Source organism: Phymastichus coffea, unplaced genomic scaffold (genome assembly GCF_024137745.1).
Source record: "Phymastichus coffea isolate CEN01 unplaced genomic scaffold, Cenicafe_Pcof_1.1 PCOF00036, whole genome shotgun sequence".
NCBI classification, from domain to species: Eukaryota; Metazoa; Arthropoda; class Insecta; order Hymenoptera; family Eulophidae; genus Phymastichus; species Phymastichus coffea.
In genome coordinates, this window is record NW_026706847.1 from 1,735,794 (window position 1) to 1,761,233 (window position 25,440).

The 25,440-nt window shown below is 38.4% G+C and overlaps 2 protein-coding genes across 2 annotated transcripts in view; both read left to right on the forward strand.

The window, feature by feature from the left end:
* Positions 1-340: 340 nt before the first annotated feature.
* On the forward strand, positions 341-2,070 carry LOC131663578 (serine/arginine-rich splicing factor 6-like). The gene is given in 5 exon segments (XM_058934050.1): positions 341-395; positions 784-1,101; positions 1,236-1,435; positions 1,471-1,646; positions 1,791-2,070. Coding segments are annotated over 5 exon segments (1,029 nt in total).
* Positions 2,071-5,236: 3,166 nt separating this feature from the next.
* Positions 5,237-25,440, forward strand: part of LOC131663435 (uncharacterized) — a 63,278-nt gene continuing 43,074 nt past the window's right edge. The window contains exons 1-2 of the mRNA XM_058933844.1: positions 5,237-5,423; positions 20,879-20,935. The gene's annotated coding sequence lies outside the window, so the exon portion shown is untranslated. The remainder of the gene's footprint in view (positions 5,424-20,878; positions 20,936-25,440) is intronic.

The window sequence follows — 25,440 nt, forward strand, 5'->3', positions numbered from 1 at the left end:
AGAAAACAAAAGTAACTCTTTAACCCGAAGATTGCAGCTAATCCCCAAAGGACAAAGTACGCATCGTTACCTCGCGATCACTCTTGTTTTCGTCGTGGACACAAAAAGACGCACGTCAACAAAATTGCCAGTCGACGCGTTCACCCCTCGACGCCGTTTTCCTTTCCATTGTTCTATATTTTTTTTTTCTTTTCGCTCTTTACTCTCTCACCGATTTCTCACGAACTCTGGAACGTGAAACGCAGTGAATCTCTAGGGCCAGTGAAAATTACAGCGCAAGTGCAAGTCGTCGTCGAGACGGCACTTGGCTAACACGCGGGGGACTCAACCGACTGGAAAAATGGCTCCTATAAAACAGCACCGCGATGCCGCAGCGAAAAATCGCGATAAAACTAGTAAGTCCATAAACATTCGGTTTACTTCAGATTTTTTTTTGCTTTAGATCTTTCGCAGACTCGCACTTTTTCTGAATGACCGTCGTTCCTATAAATAAATCATTCTTATTTTCCTTGGTACAGTTAATTTTTCGCATAGATAATTGATTTTCTCCTGCTTCAGTTTTGCAGAGAAAAAGGTGTAATAGAGTTGGTTACTATGGCAAATATAACGTTTGTTTATCAGACACGTAACCTGAAATCGATACATCATTAATTAACGGTCTTGTTTACACAGCCTTTCAGAAATACAAAATATTTTCGACGGATGAACTTTCGGGCCGAAATCCAAATTAATTTGCATAAGAAAATGAAGGTTACAATAAGATTGAATAACTGCAACCCACAGAACGGCGTAAAAGACCATCGGAGCATGCCAACCACCTGCTATACAGATGTATGGGTGAATTATGCGGCGATGAATGCGAGCAGGAAATACAAGCAGTACCCGGTGCATCGAGTCAGCGTCGCAACGACATGAGCAGCAAAAGTCTACAGCAGCAAGACATGGAGATGGATGACATTTCTTCTGATTTCGAAGATTCCGATTACGTTATGGACGAGCGCGAGAGACGTCGTCAGCCAGCGATGAAGGCCGGTCGCGTGAACAAGGTCACGGCCAAGAAGACGCCCACTAAGCAAATCAAGGATATGCCCGTGCAACTCGGTCAGACATTGTTCAGTTGTAATATTTACCCCCCGTCCCGCTTGAGAATGCAGTCAGTTTGAAACGAACTGGACATTCATCAAAATCCATAATAGACTCGAGAGCGATAACTAACACGCCGATCTGCCGCGCAGGTCTACAAAAAGCTGAACGCTACCTGTGCAGTGCGCTTGACTTTGGTGTGCAAGCTGGCTATCTGACGCCTAAGGACGCGAAGGGCCGAGTACTGCGTGTCGCCTCAGGTCTACTGCAAACCACAGTAAGCTCGGTGAAGCGTATCAACACCGACGCGACGGGCGCGTCTCGTCGACAACCAATCAAATGAAAACACATCGTCGTTAATGTGACTCGCAGGACACGTTGTCGCAGGAGATGCACGACGACGATGCTGACGGTGTCAACGAATCCAAAAGTCAAAGGCGTCATGGCAAAAAATCACGCAGCCGTTCGAAACGTCATGGTATGAAAAAACGATCTGCCAATAGTCGCAGTCGTAGCCGTAGTAAACGCAGCAGGCATGGACGAAGGAGCAGTGGGGGTAGAAGGTTTGTGTTGCCGTTTCGTTTATCTTGCCATTTTTCAATGGTTATCCAAATCGACAACGATTTTATTATCATTTTGACTACTCGCTAAAGCTTTGAAATTAATCCACGATTCAGAATATCAATTGAACCAATAAACGATTGCAGCCGCTCGGCGAATCCAAACAGCGAAAAACGTCCCCCACCATCGACCGGGAACGGCTTAGAAGAGCAAGACGACATGGGCAACGACAACAGCCAACAAACTACAGGTAGTAGCAGTATTCGCAACGATGACGACGGTAAGAGCGTCAAATCAACCAAGAGCTTCAAGCCTGCACCAAATAACGACAGTCAAACAGGCAGCGAGAATAAGAATAAACACGATGACAACCTATCCAACGACGAGGAAAGCGACGACGACGACGACGATGACACCAAAAAGTGAAAGAGAGAAAATTTGATGTCGAGCGCTTATTCAAACGAAATTTTCACTGTTTATCCTACTCCTATCCCACTCTGTATGAATGTGTGTGCGTGCGTGCGTGCGTGCGTGCGTGCGTGCGTGCGTGCGTGCGTGCGTGCGTGCGTGCGTGCGTGCGTGCGAGCGAGCGATATTCTTGTTTGTTTGTGTGTATTTATGCGTGTGTATTCGTGTTGTGTGTACTCAAACGTAACTGCGCTTCACAGTCCATCTTTTCTTATATTTTAATCAAATTCACAAGTGAAATTTCGAACGTGTCCACGTCTACATAGCAAGACTGTCTTGTTTCTATCTTTATACATGATTTCTGTGAGAATTACAGAACTTTTTTTCAATGAGAGGCATCTTGTTCTTTTTTATTATGTCAGAGAAAGCGAGAAAGGTCGAAGCGCACAAGTTCAAGGCCAAGCTGTTGTTATCCATTATATTGGGTAAATAAAGTGACGGGATTTACCACGGCGATCTCTAGGATTACGCGGATATAGATCACAGAAGAACTTTTTAAAAGCACGTGCTGACCTCATTTACTGCCCGACGACTGGATAAATTCAAGCCACGAATCGACCGTAAAGCTCGTTGCACCCACGAAAAAAAAATTTACTTAATAAATAAAACCATCGTCGTTGGCTGAGGTGTATCATTGTTCAAGATTAATCGGTTACACATTTGCTATAATAGACACGCACGCACGCACGCATGCACGCATGCACGAACATACGCAATTCGCACGCACGCACGCACGCACGCACGCACCCACCCACACACGCACGCACGCACGCACACACACACACACACATACATACAGTCGAATTCAATTAACGTGTATATTATAGATCGATGCCACTTTATTATTAACCATTAGAATAATCAAGGCACCATAGATCGTGTGGTGGTCTATTTATTTTCGTTTGCACTTGTGGCAACTCCTAAAAAAAAGTCACTTCTTCAATTAAGCACTACGTGAGCCACCAACTCGTCTCAATTTTAATTAAAAATTGTTGAATAAGCTAACATTCTTTTAATCTTGGCAGCTCTCTCTTTCCTCGTAATTTTACTTTTCTTCGTTGCAACTATTCTAAAAACGTTTGCCTTGCTCGCAAGACAACGTCAGCGGCGGCAATGGCTTATACATGAAAATCTCGGGGGCGTGATTCGATTGTCTCATAATTAGATAATGTTGAATCAGGAAGTGGACTGGTACAATAGCCAAGAGCGAGAAGTAATGGAGGGAAAAAAAGGAGACACGACAGTTTGTTCGCGCCAATGGAGAGGAAGAATTAATTGTCCAAGAAAAGGGAAGAAAAAGGTCAACCACGGGGTCGGACGACATGCTTTATCTCGCAGAGACAAATTATAAGCGTATAATCTTGAACTGCGTATATGGACGATGGAGATTTGTATGTTTTTGGTCGCTTCTGCCTTAATTTATTATAACCCATCTGATCATATGTGAAGCAAGGAGAAAATAAGCGTTTCGTGTATATCTTTGCATGGGGCTTTTATCTCGTTTAATAATGCAGCAGCTGCTTAAGCATTATATCTGTGGGCGATTCTTTACCGTAAGTATAGAGCTATAATAAACCACGGGATTAAGGCATAAACGCTTGCAGCCAAAACTTTTACCTCCGCGCGAGCAAAAATATACGCCCGTGTAATTAGGTTTCGTTGCACTTGATTAAACGCACTTTTTTTTCATAGTTGCTCGATATCGGAAAATTCGATTGTCCCAAAGAGGCGACAATTGAGTGATCTAATTGTGCACTATCAGTTTATTGAATCACGACAACTGTAGAAAGGTTTCAATGAGAGCTCCCACTGTCACTGCCTGAACGCGCAGGTAGTCGAGCTTCGGCGAAGGAGAGAAAAAGGGCAGGGTTGCTCGGGCCCACCTGTGTTCGACAGATGTATTGCGTAAAAGTTTCGCGTTCGGCGAGTTCGCAACGAGCACTCGAATGCGGGATATATTAAAGTTCCGTTGATGCTCGGCGTGTAGCAATAAGCGCGAAAGAACATCAAATGCCAGCGAAAACACGCGTTGCTGCGAAATATGCGAAGCACAAATACTTTGAGTACGAATCGTGATAGTCAAGGGAACTCTGCGAATAGCAATGAAGGTGGCGAAGGGCTGAGGAGGGAGCGAGTTGCCCGTTCGAACCTGAAACGGAGATGACCTACTTGACCGGCTCTGAATCGTGCTCGCGTCTCGAATTCGAGTAGGACGCGATGGTGTCGCGCCCCGAGCGTTCGGTTGCCGACTTTTCAACTCCAGAGCTTACTTCGCTGTTCATGCAGGTCGGCCTTTATAGGATGGGACAAGGCTCTGCGCCCTCGCGAGCAAGGCCCAGCGAGGGGCGTTGGCCTCGGAAAATTCAGCGTCGGCGGCGACAGTGCAGCGGGCAGCGCGCGCTCCTCCTAATTGTCTGAGTGTTTCTTTTTTATAATGCACGTGGGCGGCTAGCATCCATGACCATCGTGTAAACTGGCTTTTACTCCGATTACGACCGGACTTTTGTTATGCCAGTATCATTTATCCTTATCATTGAACTGTGAAGAAAATTGAAATTTAAACCATACATTGCAATAAAATTATTTCTGCTCAAACCTCATCTCTTAAATCTGCCCTCTACTAACAGGAACGCCAAGTGCATTATTATGCCAGCAGCTTTCTACGCCATCGTTATTTATCGAGTATTGACAGAGAGAAAAATGCAACATTCGGGTCACGTATCATCACTCGAGACGTTGTTGTTCTTTAGAAGAGAAATGAAGCTCGAGGACCCGATCACATCAATATGTTGCCTCGATACAATTCATCCCACGATTCTGTCGCTGTCGAAAATTGTGGGAGAGCGAACGAAATACATAGTTCCCACGACAAATGAACGGCTGGTGCACGGTATATACGTGGATCAATGTGTCGCGTGTGTGCGTAAAAGTGTCGAGAATCCTGGCCGCGCGACGGGGGCGACGCGCGTGTCTACGGACAGAGCCAACTGGATGGTGTATATAGCGGCGCGTGCCACGTGCGCGCCGCCGTCGATTCGCTCTTGCCTTTGCCTTCTCTCTCGTACGCTCTATTCTATCAGGCTACTGTGCCGGCGAGACGCCAGTCGACTTGCGGCGCCGCGGCGCTGAGCATTCTCCTCGCTCGCATCTCACTGTACACCTTCGATTTCCATTTATTGTTACATGCACCCGAAGCAAGACCAGCAGTGCTTTGAAAAGTGTTTCGGACGGGATTAATTATTCATGCCTTATCAAGTGCTAACGTGACTTTCAATGGAAATCATTTTTTGAGAAAGTTGCGGAGCATCGAGGTAAGATAATTGATATTGGCTTGAAAAAAATAATACAACCGCTAAGTAGAAAGTAAACGTATATAAGAGTAAACGTCGACGCAAAAAAAGGTAACAGTTGAAAAAAAAAAGGAAAAATAAAGCGCGTGTCACGCGTGTGCGGGACATTGTTGCCTTATCTCATTACGAATTAATAACACTTGACTTCGAGTCAGCCTACATGTCGAAAGGTACGCGATGGAAATAATAAAAAAAATCGATTTAACCTAGAAAACTCGGCAACCGTGACGTACAAAAATGATAAAACGCTAGTAGTAGTTCACTTCGTTTCTGAAAAATCAATTAACAGTTGCTTTAAACGTGTGTAAAGCAACAAAGTGTAAGTATAATGCTTATGTAGCACTATTGCATCGGTCGTAATATCTGTAATTATCGTGAAAGTTTTTTTTTCCAATCCAATCCTGCTTGGTTAGTTATTAAACGCTAATTTCACGAAAGTAGCGTGTACGAACTATGGGTATATCGAGCCAGCACAAACAAAAAGAAAATATTAAAATTGACAGGAGCGCGAATTCGACTGTTGCTTCCTACGTCGATTTGAGCAATAAAACGAAGTGCGCGCGGCAAAAAATCATCCCCGAGCGGGAGAGATGAATTCATTTTTAGCGCGTGCTCGCACGAGAATTCGTAATCGCGAAATCTCATTTTAATTACACACACGCTTCGCCCTCCGTGTTTTTTTTCCTTCCCTCGAGCTATTTCGCTTCGTTAGCAACTGGCGCTCGCTGAGCTTAAATTATGAATGATCACAAAGTGCTTCTATGTACTTTCAATACGCCTGGCTCGCGTTATGAGTAGCGTTGGTGGGGTTGCGTGCACGTCTCGCCGTATTCTGCTAAAAGTCGCGTCGCTTATAACACGCGCAGGTGTCTACCTCACTCCTGAAGAGATGGCAGGCTTTTACCTTGAAATCGTGGTTTAGCACGACGGGCTTTTTTTTGTGCGTGCGTAAGTGTGGGTATGTGGTGGATACATGCCTGCGATGGAGGAAATGTATATCTTGTCTGATTATATACCTGACAAGGGAGGTCGACTGAGGTACGTAAACAAAAGTATAACGATATGTTACTTCGTGTCAGTCAATGTTATAGAGCGCATCTAGGATTTCTCATAGTACTCGATCTGATGTTTTCTTTTCTCGATAGCGTATTTGAATGATCCATTAACAGCACTATACTCTTGAATCATTATAAAATAGAAAAAAATACTTGGGACTTTTATTTTTAATATTACAGTAGTGAAGACAACTGATAGCGTCAATCTGCAAAATGAACAAGTTACCAGTGAGAAACATAGAGTCATCACTTCACCGTATATAAGACATCCGTACCCGTAAATTTTAATTATCATTGAACCATATTTTGCAATATAGCCAGCCAAGTTTTGCATTTAATGTTTCATAAAATTAATGACAGTATTTATACACCTTTTAACACTCAATTTTCTGCACGCAACAATGGTTATTATAAAAATTCCCAGTTCATCCTGTTACAATTTTATATACTCAAAAGGTTATTCTGAAAATCATTGGTAGAATGTCGATCAACGATCTTTATAATATGAAATCAAAATCCCATCAAAATAAAAAAAAAATAAATTTAATTAATAAAATTTAATTATAATACTTTAATATTATAATTTAAATTAAATGGTATAATGAATAAAATAAAAATCGACAATATTAAAGCAATTACGTCGTTCAAAAGCCATTAATTACATAATGACGTCTCTGTATAAATGACAATATAAGGAAAAATATTCGATTAAATTTTACTTGACGCTCGAGACGCGGTCACAATTATTGACCGTAGGTTAGGAGTGCAAGCTCGCGAATTTGAAAAGTTGTAATTGCAAAAACTTTCGATAGCGATAGAGCTTCGTTCGTTTACTTTTTTTCACCATATGAACGTTTCTCGCACGTCAGTGCCATACCGTTCGTTCACTTTAATTCGGTGATAAGGCTTCATGTAATGCGATTTCTTTGGTTTACCACGAAAAAAAAGCTCTTCAATTCGCTGCACATCTGAGCAAACATTTTTCTTACGTCCTATGGATTTTTATAGTTACATAATTTAGATCTTTCAATCAAATCGATTTCAATTAACAAAATCTACTCATGTAGAAACCATTTATATATGCTGTTCTTTGTTTAGAACGAATCAAGTTTTCAAATTTGTAGCATACTTATTGAAAGAAATATCTTCTTAATTTGGAAATTTATTCAGATTTGTAATATTCATTTATTTAGAAAACTTTCAAATATGCAATTTCAGCATCGATCACAGAGTATTTAAATATTTTCGAGTTATAAAATTTGATCCGATTTCGATTAAGCGTTATTTTGATTTAAAAGTGAAATCATTTTCTGATAACGTCAAGTATACGTATTATCAGAAATACCTTATCGGCTAAATTAACTGATAGTGAAATAATATCTAATATACCAATAGATTAGTATTCATTAGTTGTGATAATTGATTTATAGCAAAATATCAAGTTATTTTATCTATTTGCATAGTCCATTCATTCTAGAATTTGATCATTGCGTTGAAAAATAGTAACAATGAAACCAGTAATATACTTGTGCTTGGCTTACATTTTTAAAAATGTAGTAAAAGATAGAATTAACCTTAGCGTGACTCAATTAACAAACGAATCAAGGGAATTTTCATAAGAGTAAAATTCAATATTAACATGCGTGGCTAGATGTTACTTCTAATTATCGTAATTAAACAGAGCTTCTGTTTCTTGAAAACAAAAATTTGAAACTGAACAAAAATGAGAAACTTGAATGAAAAAAATGAACAATTTATAACTCTGGAGAATAATTATTTCTACGTACAATATCTAACAACGTATTTGAAAATCAACAAGTAACGGTAATAAAGTATTGTATCAAAAAGTCAGAACTATTTTTTAAACATTTTTATTTGAAGATATAGAGTATGAAACATTATTAAATGACAAAACAACATCGAAGTTGCTCAAATACAATACATTCAAATGAACAATACTCTTGTCTTCTTTTCTTTTTTTCATTTCTATACAGCTACAATGGAAATGTGGGTCAAATGATTAAAACAATCGAAATCAATTCGGGTGACGAATTTATTTAGCGAAAATCGTGGAAATGAATGTTTGCAAGTTCGTGTGTATCGGCCTATTATAAATAATGTTTTACATGAATAAGTGATATCCTATGAATAACCGATAATTCGCTTGCTGGTGATCAGATTAATTCATTCCGCAGCAACGCCATTGTTCAAGCGACACGGAAGGGAGGCGTAACCGTCCATTATAGCTTTTCTTGTCACCCAAAAGAGCGAGTTCAAAGTTGTATCCAGCGTAATTAGATTCGGATGTAATAAATGTTCGCTCCGTTTAAAATGTGACCCAACTATCGACTTTTTTCTACTACTTTTCGTTAAAAGTAAAACTTTCATTAATAAAATAACTACTTTTCATTAAAAAAAATTTTTTTAATATGTGAAGCAATTGTAAAATTATATACGTTTATACAGTCTTATATAGTCTTACATAGTAGGTCGAAAAATGTATACTCTAAAAAATTAACCATATCACAATATCACCATAAATTGAAGGTTCACGCTTGACATCACTCGCGCAACATGAACAATATCTTTTTTCTTTCATCAGCAGTAAGAAGGCCACTTTACAATATTTACGTAGATATTGACTTACGCTCTTCAAATTCTTAAAACAAAATAGGTTCTTTTTTTATTTTCCTAACGATACAGCTGCTCACAATTGTTACTTGAGAATAATGTTTTATAGCCGCATCCATGAATAGAAAGGTTTCCTTGAACAGAAGTGTCACATGTAATTGCATCATGATAAAAAAACAATAATGAATGGAATATGAGCCTTCAGCGGATAGTGTCTAAACGTGCGATCCATAACATTTTTCCTTGTCTATGGACACACCCAGGCACAAAAAATTGATCGAGATCGCGGAACGGAAATTCTTCTCTTACAAGTGACACCAACAAGCGTATACGTCGATATAGGCTTGCTGAATAGCGTGATAATGATTTTTATTACCCTGTATCAAATATAGTCTTCGATTAAGTCTGACTCGTACTCTATATGTCACTATTTTTACAGCAGATATCGATTTCAACAAGTATCGCACGACTGTTGATATTACATTATTACATTTGTCAAGTAACATTGTCTGCAACGTGAATATTGGCAAACGCCAAAGCTCTGGCTTTATGAATTGACGTCAATGAGTTGATAAATTATTTAGTCAGTTAATTAATCGTCCTAGGGAACTTATTCTAACGCGTAATCGTACACCTTGTGTTTCGATCATAAGATACTTATAGATCTCCCCATCTTTTCATTAGAATGTACACGCAATAGTCACGGCAAGAGACAAACTTTGACAAAAATAAATTGTTACGTCGCGAGCACGCTTTTCTTCAATAAATAAGTATGTGCTTATACGATCAACACGCATTCAATCGGCGTGGACAGTGCAACATCGAAAACGTGATTTTTTCTTTCTTTTTTGCAAGAAAGTCACTTACGCAAATCGCGACCATGAAAATCCCAAAGTAACGGGAAAATTGAATCGTGCAAATCCAGCGATCTATGTCCCGAGCCGGAGATTGAGTTGAAAATGTAATATTCGCAAACTAGCGTGCGCTGCTTGTCTGCGATAGGCGTTAAATGCTCTTCCCGTTATACGTGGACAAGCGGGGCGACTCGCAGTCGGAACAAATAAAATATGTAGATTGAAATGAAAAAGGGAAGGCAAGTAAACGCTCTTCCTTAGTAACAGGCCGCATCGTTACGGCGTCGTCTTATCGAGGAAACTCCATTTCCGTTGTGCACTTGGCTCGCGTCGTTCGCACGTGAAGCGTGGCGTTTTGCGCGCGTGACAGCCGCAGAGGAAACTGCAATTATCGACATTGAATCTCAATCAAGAGTGCGCGTTAAAGGCTAATACATCGAGGAGCAAATAATTGTCTTCTCAGATTTAGAATCACGTTTTCCAAGATTTATTTTCCTCTTCCATGGTTTGTTATTTAATCTTTCACCGAATGCCGCGTTTTCCATTAAACGTTCTCTCTCCCTAAATACAGCTTTGGTCATATTTTTTGGCTTGATTATCTTCGCCAAGCGACTTATCGATCAAAGAGACGATCTCGTAACGCTTTATAATTTAAGAATTCGTGATCGATGTTAGGATATATCAATTCCTCCCCTGCCTCCTCTTGAAAAACGAATAATCAATCTCTATTGTTTTCCCGGCATGCACCCGGCAAAACCATTAATCCACAATATCAGTCCACGATATACGTGGATAGAGGGGATATGGTTGTATTTATATGAACATGAATCATCGACGAAACTAATCTACGTGCACGCGAGAAACAAGATTCCGGCGAGAGCCATGCTTTTATCCTGAAAGCTTGCAGCCGCACTTTTACTTCATACATCATCGAAATACACAGCCAGCTTTGAATTTTTCGCTTTATGAAGTTAAATCATAGAGTATCTTCGACTTGTAGATTTGCGACTACATTTATCTCGATAAAACTCACGCTTCTCATTTCGCAAAGTTCGTTCGGGACTTTATTGAAGCGAGTTAAGAGACTCTCTCCTACACTTGAAAGTGAACGTCGAGGAGCGAAAATATTTTAAACGAAAACAAATTCCGCGAAGTATAAAGTAACGGATAATTGTGGAATATATTCCGGTACATTCGAACTCTCGCGTAAGAGGGTAACGTGCCATAGACATATAAACTATACCAAGCGCGCACGTCTATTTCCATGACGGACTAACTTTAGCTATAAGTCGCTTAAATTATCCGCGCGTATATACAGTTGCCGAAGCGAAAATACACCCAAGGAAGATCCACGCTAATGGCGAAAAGGGTTGGGTTCGGGTTGGGTCAGGAGGGACCGATCTTGGTGCTCGAGTTTCATTACGCCGCGTGCAATATTGCATCGGATTTCCCGTACAAAATATGTCTAATGGAGATGATACTCCGACATGGAGTTTCCTTTTCGTTTCGCTTTCAGCCGGGCACTTGTGTTTTTTTTAACCAAAATCGTGCTTGAAACGTTAGCGTTTCCTGCACTGCTTTGAAGTATTTTTAACGTCAACTGCGCGCATTCTTTCATACAGACGCGCGGATGTTTTGGTCTCAGCTTGATCTCATTGACAAATTACGTTTCTCCTTGAAGCTATAAAGCTCACCGCAAGTTCAAGAAAAGCATGAAAGAAGTAGTAACTCCCAGGCAAATCTTCGTTGAATAAATAAATTCTCATCTCATGCGTGCATATATATACAATCCAGGACGACCATGATAAGAGCCGAAACAACCCTGCTGAAACAAATATTTCAAATACTCGTAATACATACACTTTCAATAAAAGTTTGATGACTTTGAACAAACGTACTTCTTTGTAAATTATCGGACCAAAGTTTTGCTTTATAACATCTCTGTATTTAAGATTATTTCTTAATTATTTAAGACGACCAGTCTTAATTAATTTAGGAGAGTAACGAATAAGTACGTACTTATGCGATAGGAAACTACTTTTTCCTGTAACATATATTTACTTAATATTGAAATATTCTACTTCTATCTATTTCAACGTAGGACGATTCCTCGCATCAAATCGGGAGGCACATAACCAATGATAATCAGTCTAATTAAAATACGCAATCACAGCTATTCGATGCACAGTATAATTAGGTATCCGACCCCACGTAGGAAATTTGCGGAGTCATAAGTGGGCGGCACTGGTCAATGTAAGCGCTTCATCGATTACGCTAACGGGATTCAGACCAATGATCAATTGCGTACTACGCCAGACATAACGTCAGCAAGAGTTGTCCGCCAACAGGTTTGGCTTTCATTAGTCATATTCATAATAACGTTGAACTGTTCTTTTATATTATAATAAATAGAAAAGCAAAAAGAATATAATGCAAGGCTATTAACTTTACTACGAAAGCAAAGACAACACAACTTTGAAGGTAATCAAAGCGTTAAAACTACTGGATTACAATCATAAAACTGATCAAGTCGCCATTATTTAGATCATAAAATTGTATAATGAAAAAAAACCTATGAAACCATCAAAAATTAATAAAATCCTGGTTTCTCTACTTTGATAAGTCTAGCAAGCGTCATATCCTTTAAGAATGCCTAGAAAAATCCGTCTAATATCTCTATTGCTTCTGTTTAAAATTTTACGTTATTCCTTCATCGTCAGCGTTACACCTTGTCAACATTGTTTCTTTTATCCGTAAAATAATAATTAAACATCTTTTGGGTTTTACACATGGGAAATGAGTACAGCTTTCAAAGATTGCAATAGATTTTTTGTTGTATGAAAAGATATGCTCAACAACTTTTTTAAAAAAAAGTCTCCACTCGAATTTTAAAAGGCAATTTGTATCGGCGAATGTCGCAAGTGATTTGAAAAGCGTGTGCTTCGTACTGAATAACTTGCAAATACGCTCAAGTGCGTGCAATAAGTCTTGCGCGAATAGCAGCTGCGCTTACTGTAGCTAGTGTGTGGCATTGAGAGCGAGATTGTATAAAAATCGACAAGGATGTATACGACGACAAGAAGTCTGCTCGTATTCTCGTAGCAAATGATTCACGCGTTATTTTTCAAAAGTAAGCAGTCAGAGGAGAAAAGAGAAACCAATCCGCTCGTCCTCTTTTCATCTTTTTCCGTAGCCCTTATGAGAAAAGAATAGCGAGCTTTATCATTTGGGCCGAATTCTCGTTTATTTCTCTTTTTCAAGCATGAAAATATCTACGAGCGCGAGATAAATTTATCATCTTCTTGCAAGCTTATTGTTATTGATTAACCCCGGAGGATTAGTTTCCTTGAGGAGGTGTAAATTTATCTCGTTAAGTTCATGCTTTGTTGTGATGTGCTTGTGTTTCAAGGCAGATAAAAGAGATTTTAAGTTTCAATGGTAAGGTCGTCTGCTTCAACTTTTCCAATGTGACTTTATTTTTTAAGTATTTTGTTTTGTTTTCATTTGAGCAGTAGATCACAGCATCATTGAGAATCAAAGATTATATCTCGATTATAAAATCATCTTTTTTTGAAAAAATTAAAGCATAAAGAAAACTTGATTCGAATGAGATCTAGAAACGGGAATACGCATCTAGCCCTGATTTCACGATGACTCGCCTTCAATCTAAATTTCGTCTGAATTCACCTATATAACTTACATCTAACCACGCTAAATTCAAATTACTTTCGAGACTTCGATTTCACGGACAGCCTGAGTTGGAATACGGTGTTGAGTTTTAACCACTCGCCGCGTCCTCAAAGAGCTTCAGAGCTAAAAGGAAACCAACAAGTTATGGCCAGAACAATTTTCTTATTTTCTCAATTATCAGTAATTGACATGCGTGCTCTTTTGAAAAAATTGCCTGAAGCTTTTTTATTGAAGACAATAAATTTAATTAAACAAAAACTCTTATTTTTCATGCGATATTTATATACTTACTCTAATTGTTTGAACAACTATAATAAAAAATCTGCCTTTCAGCAATGAAAAATTCCACTTTATTTATTTTAGAAAAATGTCTGAAGATTAAGTAATAAATATGCTTTCGTGTATCTTAAAGGATTTTGGTAAAAGGGAAAACTCTCTAGTTGGCCCGACAGATATAACAAGGAATTAAGCCATGTCTGTCTGCCCTGTTTCCTAAGATAGTCACGTTCTTTATCCGACACTCTACTACTGTCAAATTTATTCATCGACTAACTTTATTATCCAAATAGAGATTTACTTATTTTACTTTAATTATTGCAGAGGGCATGCGTTATGTGGAATAATACGCTTTATAGACAAGAACTTGTGGGAAATGTTATATGTTTTGCGATGCAAAACTAAGTTTTGCAAACTGCAAAAATAAGTTTGCGCAACAAGTCGCACAACTTGTTTCTGCGCTAGGGTTATACAGTAAAAGAGAATATAAATATTTGTAGAACGCTAATTCGAGTGTAATTACCTTTAAAACAGGCAAAATTTGAAAATACGCTGCCATGTAAACGTGCATAACAAGAAATTTCATGCACAACTAATACATGAAAGCCGTGGTCTTACTTTTTTTCATGGAGCCAACTTCAACGAAAGATTGTTTGTGTTGTAAACTTGAAAAGTAACGTGCCTGGACATTAAAGTTCAATGTCGTTCAAAGTTCGACGGCACGTTTGAAGATAAGCAAAATTACCTTGAAAACCGTAACTGCACAGCTTACTACGTGCTTTCAACGACTGAACTTTTGTCGAATTTCAAATTCAGTCGCAAAAATAAACAATTACAGTATCAGCACGAGATAGCACACATCCGCTCCCTCGTCAAATAAATGTCAGTAAGTTTCAAGGAGCGTATCTGCTTGATGTTCAAGCGATTAACTGGTTAAATAGCGGCGATCAGCTACATAATCCAACGTTATCCCCGAGCAAATCAAAGGCCCATCAATAACGGTGAACTAATTGCCCAATAGCTGTGCGGCTTCAAGTAAGAAAGACCATTCGCGTACTCGCCGCGCGCGCGCACACGCACACAATTCAAATCTATCGAATTTGCATGAATCGAAGAGCACTTGTGTACGTTGAAATCGCGCGACGTAAATGATCCGAGTGCAAGAGAAAGAGAGAGATAGAGGGAGGGAGATAAGAACGAATCCATTACGAAGTTTCGTGCAACTCAAAGCAATAAGATTATACACACAGTTGAACTTGGCGATATATGAAAGAGCAGCCCGAAGCGACTGCACTTGCTTCCGTACATCTTGCGTTCAAAAGGCGTGATTCGCCTGAAAGTTCGTACTCATACATAAGACTTGGGCATTTGTGCATTTGTATCCACTGCGCCTTCTCACTTGCCTCTCGGATATGATGTCATTGCATTATACATGCTGCGCGAACGTCGAGCCACGCGTTTGATAAAAAGTGACATATGAGCGTCACGACGGCAAAGGGGGGTAGCAACAACATCAATTTTTAACTGTAACCGTAGAGAACAAAAAAAAAATCTCGCGTCTAACTAATCCCGAGGGGTCAAATAATTGATGGGGCTGTGCTCTCACGAGCGCGTTATACACAGCGAGAGCGAACTTGCTGCTGCCCACTTAATTACGCATGGACCATCGCGATGTGCGTAATATTTCATTAAAATCTTTCACTTACGAAACGAATGTATACTGCGCTCGATTTCTATCTTTTCACTTACTCTCGTAACCAAGAAGAGCAGCCTAAATATTTGAGTAATCTTTTCTCTTACCGATGCTGCAGCTCTAGCTACCGCCTTGGCTTCCAGAATCGATCTAATTCATTGGAAACCGTCTCATTTTGAAAATTTTCAGCGAGAACGTTTGTTCAAGCTGTAACAATCGCATTTTTTAACAAAATTCGTTTCATTCGATTAACAATGTTTGGCCGAAAGAAATTCTTTTTATCTCTTTTGTGAAAAATAGTAATATCGAAATTCATCACTCTTATCACTCAGCTTTGATATTAGCCTTAAGTACTAGATCACTCGGCTATCTGGAGAAAGTATCCACAAGAGACTTCAATTTATTATTCATATAACGGGACGAGCGAAGCTCTGATACACGGATCGTAAAACGTTCGTGTAAACTTGTGTAAAATAACATTCCGTGAAAGCTGGTTGTCAGCGTAGAGCTCTAAAATATTGTCTAATTATCTAAACGCCAGGACCAAATAAACAAGCGAAAGAACGTAATACATCATACGAGTTAAGAACGTAGCATCGAAGAGGTTGTCAGACATACACAAGAAAAACATAATTCAGTGTTTACCCTTTTAATACTCTAATTAGGGCGTTCAACGAAAGAAGAAAAGATCCACGTGACAGCTTGAATTCCCCGCGACGTAATTAAAGGTATACACCAAGAGAAACCTGCGTCAACCGGTGAAATTCAAATAAAACGCTTGGTCGCAAGAGAAGTCGCTTCGGTAATTATCCGCGCGTGCTTTTCCCTCGACGAGTCGACGACTGTTGTGTCTTCCCTCTTTTACAGCGTGCTAATTCTTTAAATTGCTGGTGCGAGTATAATAACAATCTGCCGGTAATTCTCCTTTTCTCTTCGCGTTCTTCCCGTTCTTCTCGTCTATGTCGATAGATGAATTCGATAGTTTTGAATGTCGATCGGGGTTATCGCTTGATTTACTCCGACGATTGGAATGATTTATTTCCAATGGCTGAAAACTTCTGCCTCTTCATAATTTCAATCCATATTATCTTATTGAAAAATTTCAGGGCTGCATTATGTTTTAAGATAATAATGAAAGACGTTGTCCATCACAATATCTTCTATTGTGAAAAACATATTTAACGTAAAGGAACATATGCATACATTTTTTATTTATTCTTCTCCTATTTCTGTTATATCTAAAAAAAAATAAGGATCAAAAGGAAAAAAAACACACGCATACGCATACAGAGAGAAAGAGAAAACAAAGTATGCGGTATGTGAATTGGACCGTCGATACTCATAATTTTCCATTTTCCTTCGTCGAAAATTCCTGAAATTGACATGCCGCTCTGTCTGCGTTTGCCTCATAATCTATACGGTTACCAGGATTGCGTTTCTTCGCACCTTTGCCTTTTTTTGTCTTGAGCTATATATCTCGGCAAGTCCAATTTCACACTAGGTTTGATATTTTTACTCTTGTCGACTATTGATTTTCTTTATTAAGTTGTTTTATTAAAGAGTCCAGTATTTCAGTAGTGATCGAATGAAATAATACTCGAAAATATAATTTATCAATACCACCATAACTGCTCAGAGTACAAACAAAGTCTAAAAATAAATCTACAGTCAATCATCTATACAGTATTCAGAAGAGTAACAGAAAGAACAACATTGCCACGGAAAAAAATTGATTTGGCGGTCAATTTTCTCGAGGTGGTATAATTTACGCAGAAATCCTTGCCAGGAGAGGGCCAGTGAATCGTAGTGTTATGACGAGATGGCGGTACAGACCTCAAAGGGAAATAAATAGCTGATGATGGAAAGGGCAACGTATACGCATACATGGGGGGCCAGAAAAGAGGCGATGCTTGATGCTCGATGACCCCGATACCGGGAACGAACGCTGTGACCCACATTTCAGCTTTACCCGCACAGTCTACGTACCTACGTGAGTAGCTCCCTGGCCGCTCGAGCGCACTTTCTGACGCACCGTGGGCTGCTTTTATGGGGGGTAGCTACGACGTCGTGATTCAATTTTGTACGTACGTGCTTTGAAATTAACTGTATGGTTCTGAATCTCTCAATTGCGTATACTCCGCTGAAAGATTCCATTTCATTTGCAGTTATATCCTTTTAAGGCTAAAATTATAAATGAGGTGATTCTCGGAAGCTGCAATAATTTTAGCATCGAACCATCCGAACATATGCTCTGACACTCGCCTCAGATAACTTTTCTTATTTAATTACTTGACTGAATAGTACTTACTTTATATCGCCTTTTTTACAAATTCAGCTTTAGATTTCGAAAGAGCAAGAGAGTTTCTCTATGACTTTTGAGATAATAAATTACTGAGCAGATTATGCTTATCAAATGATGCTGATTTTCAAACGTTATTTGAGCTGGTAGCTAAAAATAAAGATTTTTAATGGAAATCTTAATTGAAAAGAATTTAATAATTTACTATATTACTAATCGTGTTATCAATACTGAACTGATTTACTTGAATGTAAACGTGAAACAGGCTGTTAAAGAGACGCAGAATTTGTAATGCGTATTTCCCATCAAATTATAGCTTTGCAATAAAAAGTACAAATGAACTTGCATTTAAATTCTTTAGTTTCAACGAACGACTCGAATAATTTTATCCAGATATACTATGTAGCTAAAAAGAGATACTTACTTCTGCCTTTTTATATTTGTTTAACTTCATAAAAAATTATTGGTATACTCTAAAATCAAACTCAAAATTTTATTGCTCGAATATACCAAATAAAATTATGCCAAGAAATGAAATTATATAAGCTACTTTGAAAATTTAATCGACAGGTTTATTCCAAGTAGGAAATGGTGGAAGGTGAAAATCCAATTATGTCGTGCTTTGAGAGATCTTCCTTTGTGGCCTCTCTCTCTAGCCGTCTTCATTCGACACTTGTTCAAAAGAAAACGTCAGCTCTCATCGATGTCTGCTAATCTGCTGACATTTAATACGCACGCTCTTGTACTTCTACGTGTACAAGTATCAAAGTCGGATGCTGGAAGAGCACTGCTTTAAGTATTATCTGATTGAAAAGATCCAAGTTCAATGCTTCTAATAATACTTTGTGCAAAAATACTAGCCCTGCGGCTCTCGGAAGTCGCCGAGTTTATAAAATCATCTATTACAGGTTTCGAAAATTCCCGAATTTTTAAAGCTCGATCTCTAAATTGTACCACTGCTTTCGAGGACTCATGACCTCTCAGCACGGCACGGGTTGTATAATTGAGAAATTGGTTACTTTGAATTTTCCCTTGGGAATTCGATATTTTTCCGTCACAGCATGGATAACTACAGCATTGAAGCGTGGTCGAGAATGATGAGGGCCTATGTACGGGATTCGCTCATCAAATTCCGACAATTATATGTGATCAACGCATTTTGGCAGCATTTAAAAAACTAAAATAAATTTGACAATTTGATGCTTATAAATAACTTGTAGCTTTTCAGAAGAATTAGATAAGTTTAGATATTCAAAAATTATTATTTCTATTTTCATTTGCATTGGAGGTCGTTAGAAATTTTAGTTTTACACTGTGATGCTTTCAAAATTATAGATGGTATTGAGCTGGCAATTTTGTACATTAGTCATAATTTTGAAACATATGCTTTAATTAACGATGATAAGTATGAACTGTCTAGCTTCTTCCACGAAGTCACGATGACGTATTCGCATCATAATCACATCACTCGCTACTTTGATGCATATAGACGATACATTTTAATATACGACAAGGTTCGTCGTGATAAAAAATCAGTTTCCGTCAGCGTCAAAGTCAGCAGCTCAAAATTTAACATTCGATCGTTAAAAGTTGGCGGTTTATATTATATGATTACATTTTGCCATAGAATTTTGATACTTCTGTTTATGCAGATAAGGAAATTAATACTAAACATTAATATGTACCATTAATATCTAACATTAAACTTATTTTAATTTTGTACATTAGTATTAAGGAACTAAGCATAAAAATTAGCTTATTCCATTTTTAACAATAATATAAATAAATAGTTTCAATAAATATCTTTTGTAAAAATGTTATTACTTATTACATCTTATTCATGACCGGCCTGACTATATCGTGATATATTCCACTTGATCGACATGACTATAATTTCTCAATCTACAAAACATATCTAATCTAAATAAATAATCTCGTCGTTATTTTTTAATTTACATTATTTTTTTATAAGATAGGATAATAAAAAAATGTTAGCTTAGAGAGGATAAAATTTATACAAAACTACAGATCTTAAATTGATGTCAACGAAACTTACTCAGCTTGGAAACTTTCTCCGCTTGTTTTGTGATTGAATTTCCCGACAAATCTTAAATGTGCTCAGCGAAGAAAACTATCGCAAAGCATAAATCTTATTATAGTAGTTCATAATCTAATCAAAAAGGAATCTGTTGAACTCTAGAATAAAATTTACGAAAATTTATATGTAAGCTATTAACATACTTCGTGAGAAAAATATCGCATTTTCTAAATGTAAAGTCGATAATGAGGGCTAGAAATAGCAAACGAACACAAGGAAATGATAAGAGTTAAAGCGAAATACGTCAGCAAGAAGTTAGATACTTGGAAACTTAAACTATCAGACAATTTGAGTTGTATGACAACGAAATTCGGATTTTTCGCAGGTAACGAATTGACAAGGGTGTGTTAACATGCCATTAATATGCTCATTATCATCTTAAGCCCTTGTCACCCATGAAATTGAGGATAGTCGTAGTCGTGATTCATTTTGTAATTAATAAGATTAATTTTTATCTTATTACGACGAATGAATATGTGGAAGAACTTTGAGTAACTTTTCCTGGGCAGTTCAATATAAATACAATGAAACGATAGGATAATCTATCGGAAAATCTAAATATAGTCAAGCAATTCCAAAAGTACTTTTAACTGGATAATTTTCGTCGAATACTTAAAATTTTTCTGTTATTATTTAATTTGAGCGTTATTACGAACGCGTATTAAGAAAATCATTGATATTGATGTTTGAAGTAAAAAAATTAATTCTACAAAAATGGAAAAAATTATAAAAAAGAAACTTATCGACAGTCTTGCGTAAGATTCAGTGGAACAAATGTATTATAAATTAATAATTAACCTACTATTCTGTTTTATTTCAGAATTACGACACAACGATTCGAGGTTCATTGGGTTGGGTTACATAATCACATTTCGAGGTAAGCAATCTAAATTTCAAAATTTTAACGTTATCTGAGATATAATAAAGCATTTCATATTTATTATGAATCAAATGGATCAGCTTGGAACAAAAAAAAAATACTCACTTGAATACTGAAATTTAAAGAAATTTCTTGATATTTTTATTCTTTAAAAATATTTCAATTGTAACTATTCTGGGGAAAACGTGTACTCACGTCTGCATCTAGTAGACGCCAATATGCATTCCATTCATCAACGCACGGTCTGAAGTGTAATTAATTTAATAATCATTTTCTGCGATACAAGAACGCTCATCACCGTTTAAATAGCAAGCTCAAATTCAACTAAGGAAGGTGCAATTTTAAATTTGTTCAAGACTATTTAAAATTAAAAACTTTATATCGATAGGAAAATGTTATCGCAACATTCTCTCAGCTCAGTGAAGTTCAACGATGACTTCGCTACACCGAAAAGCAGATGTTTTTTATTTTGCGATCAACATTTAGAGCTGTTATTTTTATTTCATTTTTCGTGCGATAAGAATGTTTTACTTTTTCTTTTTTTAAATAGACATTTAGAGTTATTATTATTATTTTTTATGTTATATAGATTTTCTCTGAGATCCACTCTAAGAAAACTTTATCCAAAGAGAAACTTGTATGATCTTGCAAAAGAAATTTCTTATAACAAGTTCCGTAAAGGCCATAAGAGCTTTCTTGTCTGAAGTAAACAACAGCCCATGACTTTCTAAAGCTAAGCGGTTGAATTATGTGATTATTTCCAAGCCGATATATTTAGAACACAGTCAAGAAGATAAAATTAAATTCTCTTAATAATAGAATAATGCTGCAGTAATGAGTGATCTCTTTTCAGATTGATATAATCGATCAAAGTAGTTTTTTTCCTGTTGTTAGTTAAGTCCAAGATTGGAAGAGTCAACCCTTCGTATTTGCTGGTATTTCTCTTCTCGATAAGAGATGTGGTTTTAATTGTTGGCCTTTTTACCAGCAAATACGAAGGGTTGACTCTTCCAATCTTTGACTTAACTAACAACTAAACATGAAGAGTGCAATAAATAATAGTTTTTTTCCTTTTTACATTTTACTAATACAATAAAGCTTTTATTTTCGATTGCCAGTAAATGTATTCTTTTCTCATCCATTTTTACGTAATTATTCGCAGAACATGTACTGTTTCATTATATTTTATTATTATTATTTACTATTAAGAACTTTCTAAAAATAATTATTTAAATGTGCATCGTTTCGTAGTAGGCAAGTTTATATAATATTCATAAAAAAAGGCACGGGCTTTTATTTCTATCTAAACAAAACTTGAAGAATAATCCATGCAGAGTAATGTTGACCTACTTTAACGTAATAATTTTAAAGTGAAAAAATTCATTGTATAAATGAAGCAGAGCAACAAATGAAAGTTGTCGAAATTTCTACTTTTAAAAGTCATTCTTTTTATTATACATAGAATTAATTTAAAATTAAGAATATCAATTTCATGGCTGGCTTAACTCTGTAAATCGATCGTAATATAATGTCTAATTTAATAATAACAGCTCACGCTATCTCTCATGTGAAACATCACAAAGGAATCGTGTAAAAACGGAAATCAACCTTCATCCCACGATCATCGGCTTACGATGGAAATAAACAAATGCGTCTTCGGAGTGAAATAAATTGAAACAATGCTTCGTCATTTTACAAATTGAAAAATCGGACGCATTTAATGCAAAAAGCACTCTGTTCTGCGAGCTACCTGTTGAGTACGTACCGCGCTCGTATTTACATGGCCCTCAGTAATGGAAATTTGCGCTCGACATCCCGTAAGCAATTTGAAAGCCGTTATTAACGTGCAACGAAAATAACATCACTTATGCACATTGATCAACGAAAAATCCAGCAGGGCGTGTAAGAAGTGGGGGAGAGGATGAAAAAAATTCTTTCGCGTTCGCAGTTACAGAAACGAGGAAGCAGAAAAAAAAGGGAAACTCAATTAACGCCTCTCACAGTTGTAGGCCTGAGCCGAAAAATCGCAGAAGGTAATTGGATTGTCCTCCTTTATTCCGTCCCTTTTTTCATCGGATATATATATATACACGCACATCTACCCTGACCGACATTCTCTCAGAGAGACGACGACGACTTTCACGAAAGCGCGTTAATTAACGCTCGATTAAGCAAATGATCGGCCAGATGTGTTTACTTAGGCTATCATTCATGGGAATTCCTGAGCAACGACGACGACGACAGCAACGAAGACGGCAGGGGGGATGTAGGTCATGGCAAGTGTGCTAATAACAGATGCACACATACCACAGGATCGAGCTCACTGCACCCCCCTTAGCATGTTAAATGCAGTGTCTGCACACGAGGTGCACATAGCGGAGAAAGCATCCGCGAGCTTACGTACTTGGCAATTGATTTCGATTCTGTTGGCTCGATGCTATTCCGAGAGCGCACGCCGATATCAAGTTTGCTTTCATAATAGTCGCGCATTGGTCGATTATAAGCCCGTGGAAGGTCAAAGTTAGCCGAGTGATCAAATGCTTTCTTATGCGCATGCCGACAAGATGTTTACTGCGAGCTATATTCCAGTGTTTTCATTCAAGTACAAGAAATACTGTTTGAGCTATAAATAGATGGTAAGGCACAGTTTATGCCCTTTCCGATGAATAAATTGACAAGGCGTTAAGTCCGTTCGCCCGATTCGCGAAATCGACGCGCATCGCTTTATTCACTCGCGCAATCCTCAACGGCGATTGTTTTTTACGCGCTCCCAGTTTTTCAGTCGCTCGAGTGCACGATTCTTGGCCACGACGACGGCCGACCAATTCTTGCTCTAGCACGGCAATTACGCCAGGGACGCGAATTACCTGAATTATTCTCAAGAGAGTCGAGGAGAGAGATTAATCGTAGGCCACGTGGAGCGTATGAATTATTGCACTAGGGATAACTTTGTGGGGCGATGTAGTGTGTCTTGATTCTTTATTTTGTATCTTCTTCTGCATTTCTGCGTACTAAATTATGGACAGAAAGAGAGAGAGAGAGAGAGAGAGAGAACTTGTTAATCGGGCCCGCACTGTGCTGCAGTGGCTCGTTAGTCAGGATGTTGCGCACGAAGCTCGTTTCAACGGAGATGAATGGTATACCTCATCCTGGTTTTTTTAAAAAGGTCTCCTCATTTGCGAGCATGAAGAAGAAACATCGCGACGGGAAGCAAGGCGTTCGCTTGATGAATATTACGCACTTGCGCGGGAGATGCGTGCAAATACAATCTTTTGATATCTGCGATATCGAACCTTGGGCTTTCGCGACGCTTTCTCTCGTGACGGCAAATAATCGCACGGTAATTTATGCGTGATAAAAATTGCTCGTCATTCACCGAAGAACCTTCCGACTTTTCGCGTGGATTGCCCTCCAATGTTCAGTATTATTACATTCGAAATTCTTGCAATCACGAGCGAGATAGGAACGAATGTCGTGACAAACATTATTCATTCCACTCGGTTCGATCTCAAGACAGCGAACGCGCGACACGAGCTCAATCAAAGAACGTATATGGATCGGAAGCGCATAAAAGCCAAAGGTGCTTCATTAGACCGATAGTTATATACGTCGACCTTGCGCCACATAATAATAACCTCGCGATTCCATATTATCGACAAACACGACGACGACGCGTGTGCAAATATTGTTGTAAGGTATACCAAGGGAAAACTTTTTATCACACACAGTGAACGCATGGCCCGCGTCCTCATGTCTGTCTAAGCACACCGTGGAGGGCTGAAGCGCAGAAACACTTTCTCTTTCCTCGTCAACCCTGAACTAGATTTTGCCCGTGCTCCTGCCGCACGAACCGACGACGAAGATGAAAAAGCCATTTGATAAATAAAGCGGGAACCTTTGCAGAGAGTCTATCGATGCATCTCTTTTCTCCTTGTCGTCGTGCGCAACTGTGCTAAGGACGACACCGGATACATGACACGCGCCTTGGCTTCTGCGCTCGAGCAAGCGACTTATTACCTCCCTCCTGCTTTCTGTAATCTCGTGTGTTTTTATTCGAGCACTTGGCAGAATGTGCGCACTCGTTGCTAGGGACCTCCGCGCATTTCTTCGATGTCGAGGATGGACGTTTCGAGAACCTCGCCTTTTGTTTTTTTGTTCTTTTAGATTCGTCGAAAGTACAATTCGGTCAATTGAGCGATCGCGCGATACGATCGAGCTTTTCCAAGTTCGTCGCGTGCGACGCGGGCAACAATGAGCTCAGCGGCGTATTTTGCACGCCTGCCTAATTAGTCTGTCGCGAGGATTACCAAGAAATAGCTTGGGCTGCGTACATACGTATGTTTTTTTCAGTGTCTAGGCTATTTTCTTCCCATATTGCAAAATTGCCGACGCGATCGATGTAACATAATCCTCTTAACGAGCTACATATGAAATCGACAGTCCTTGACACTGGCATTCCGATGTTTTACTTTACATTGGTACGACATTGGTAGTTGCTTGGT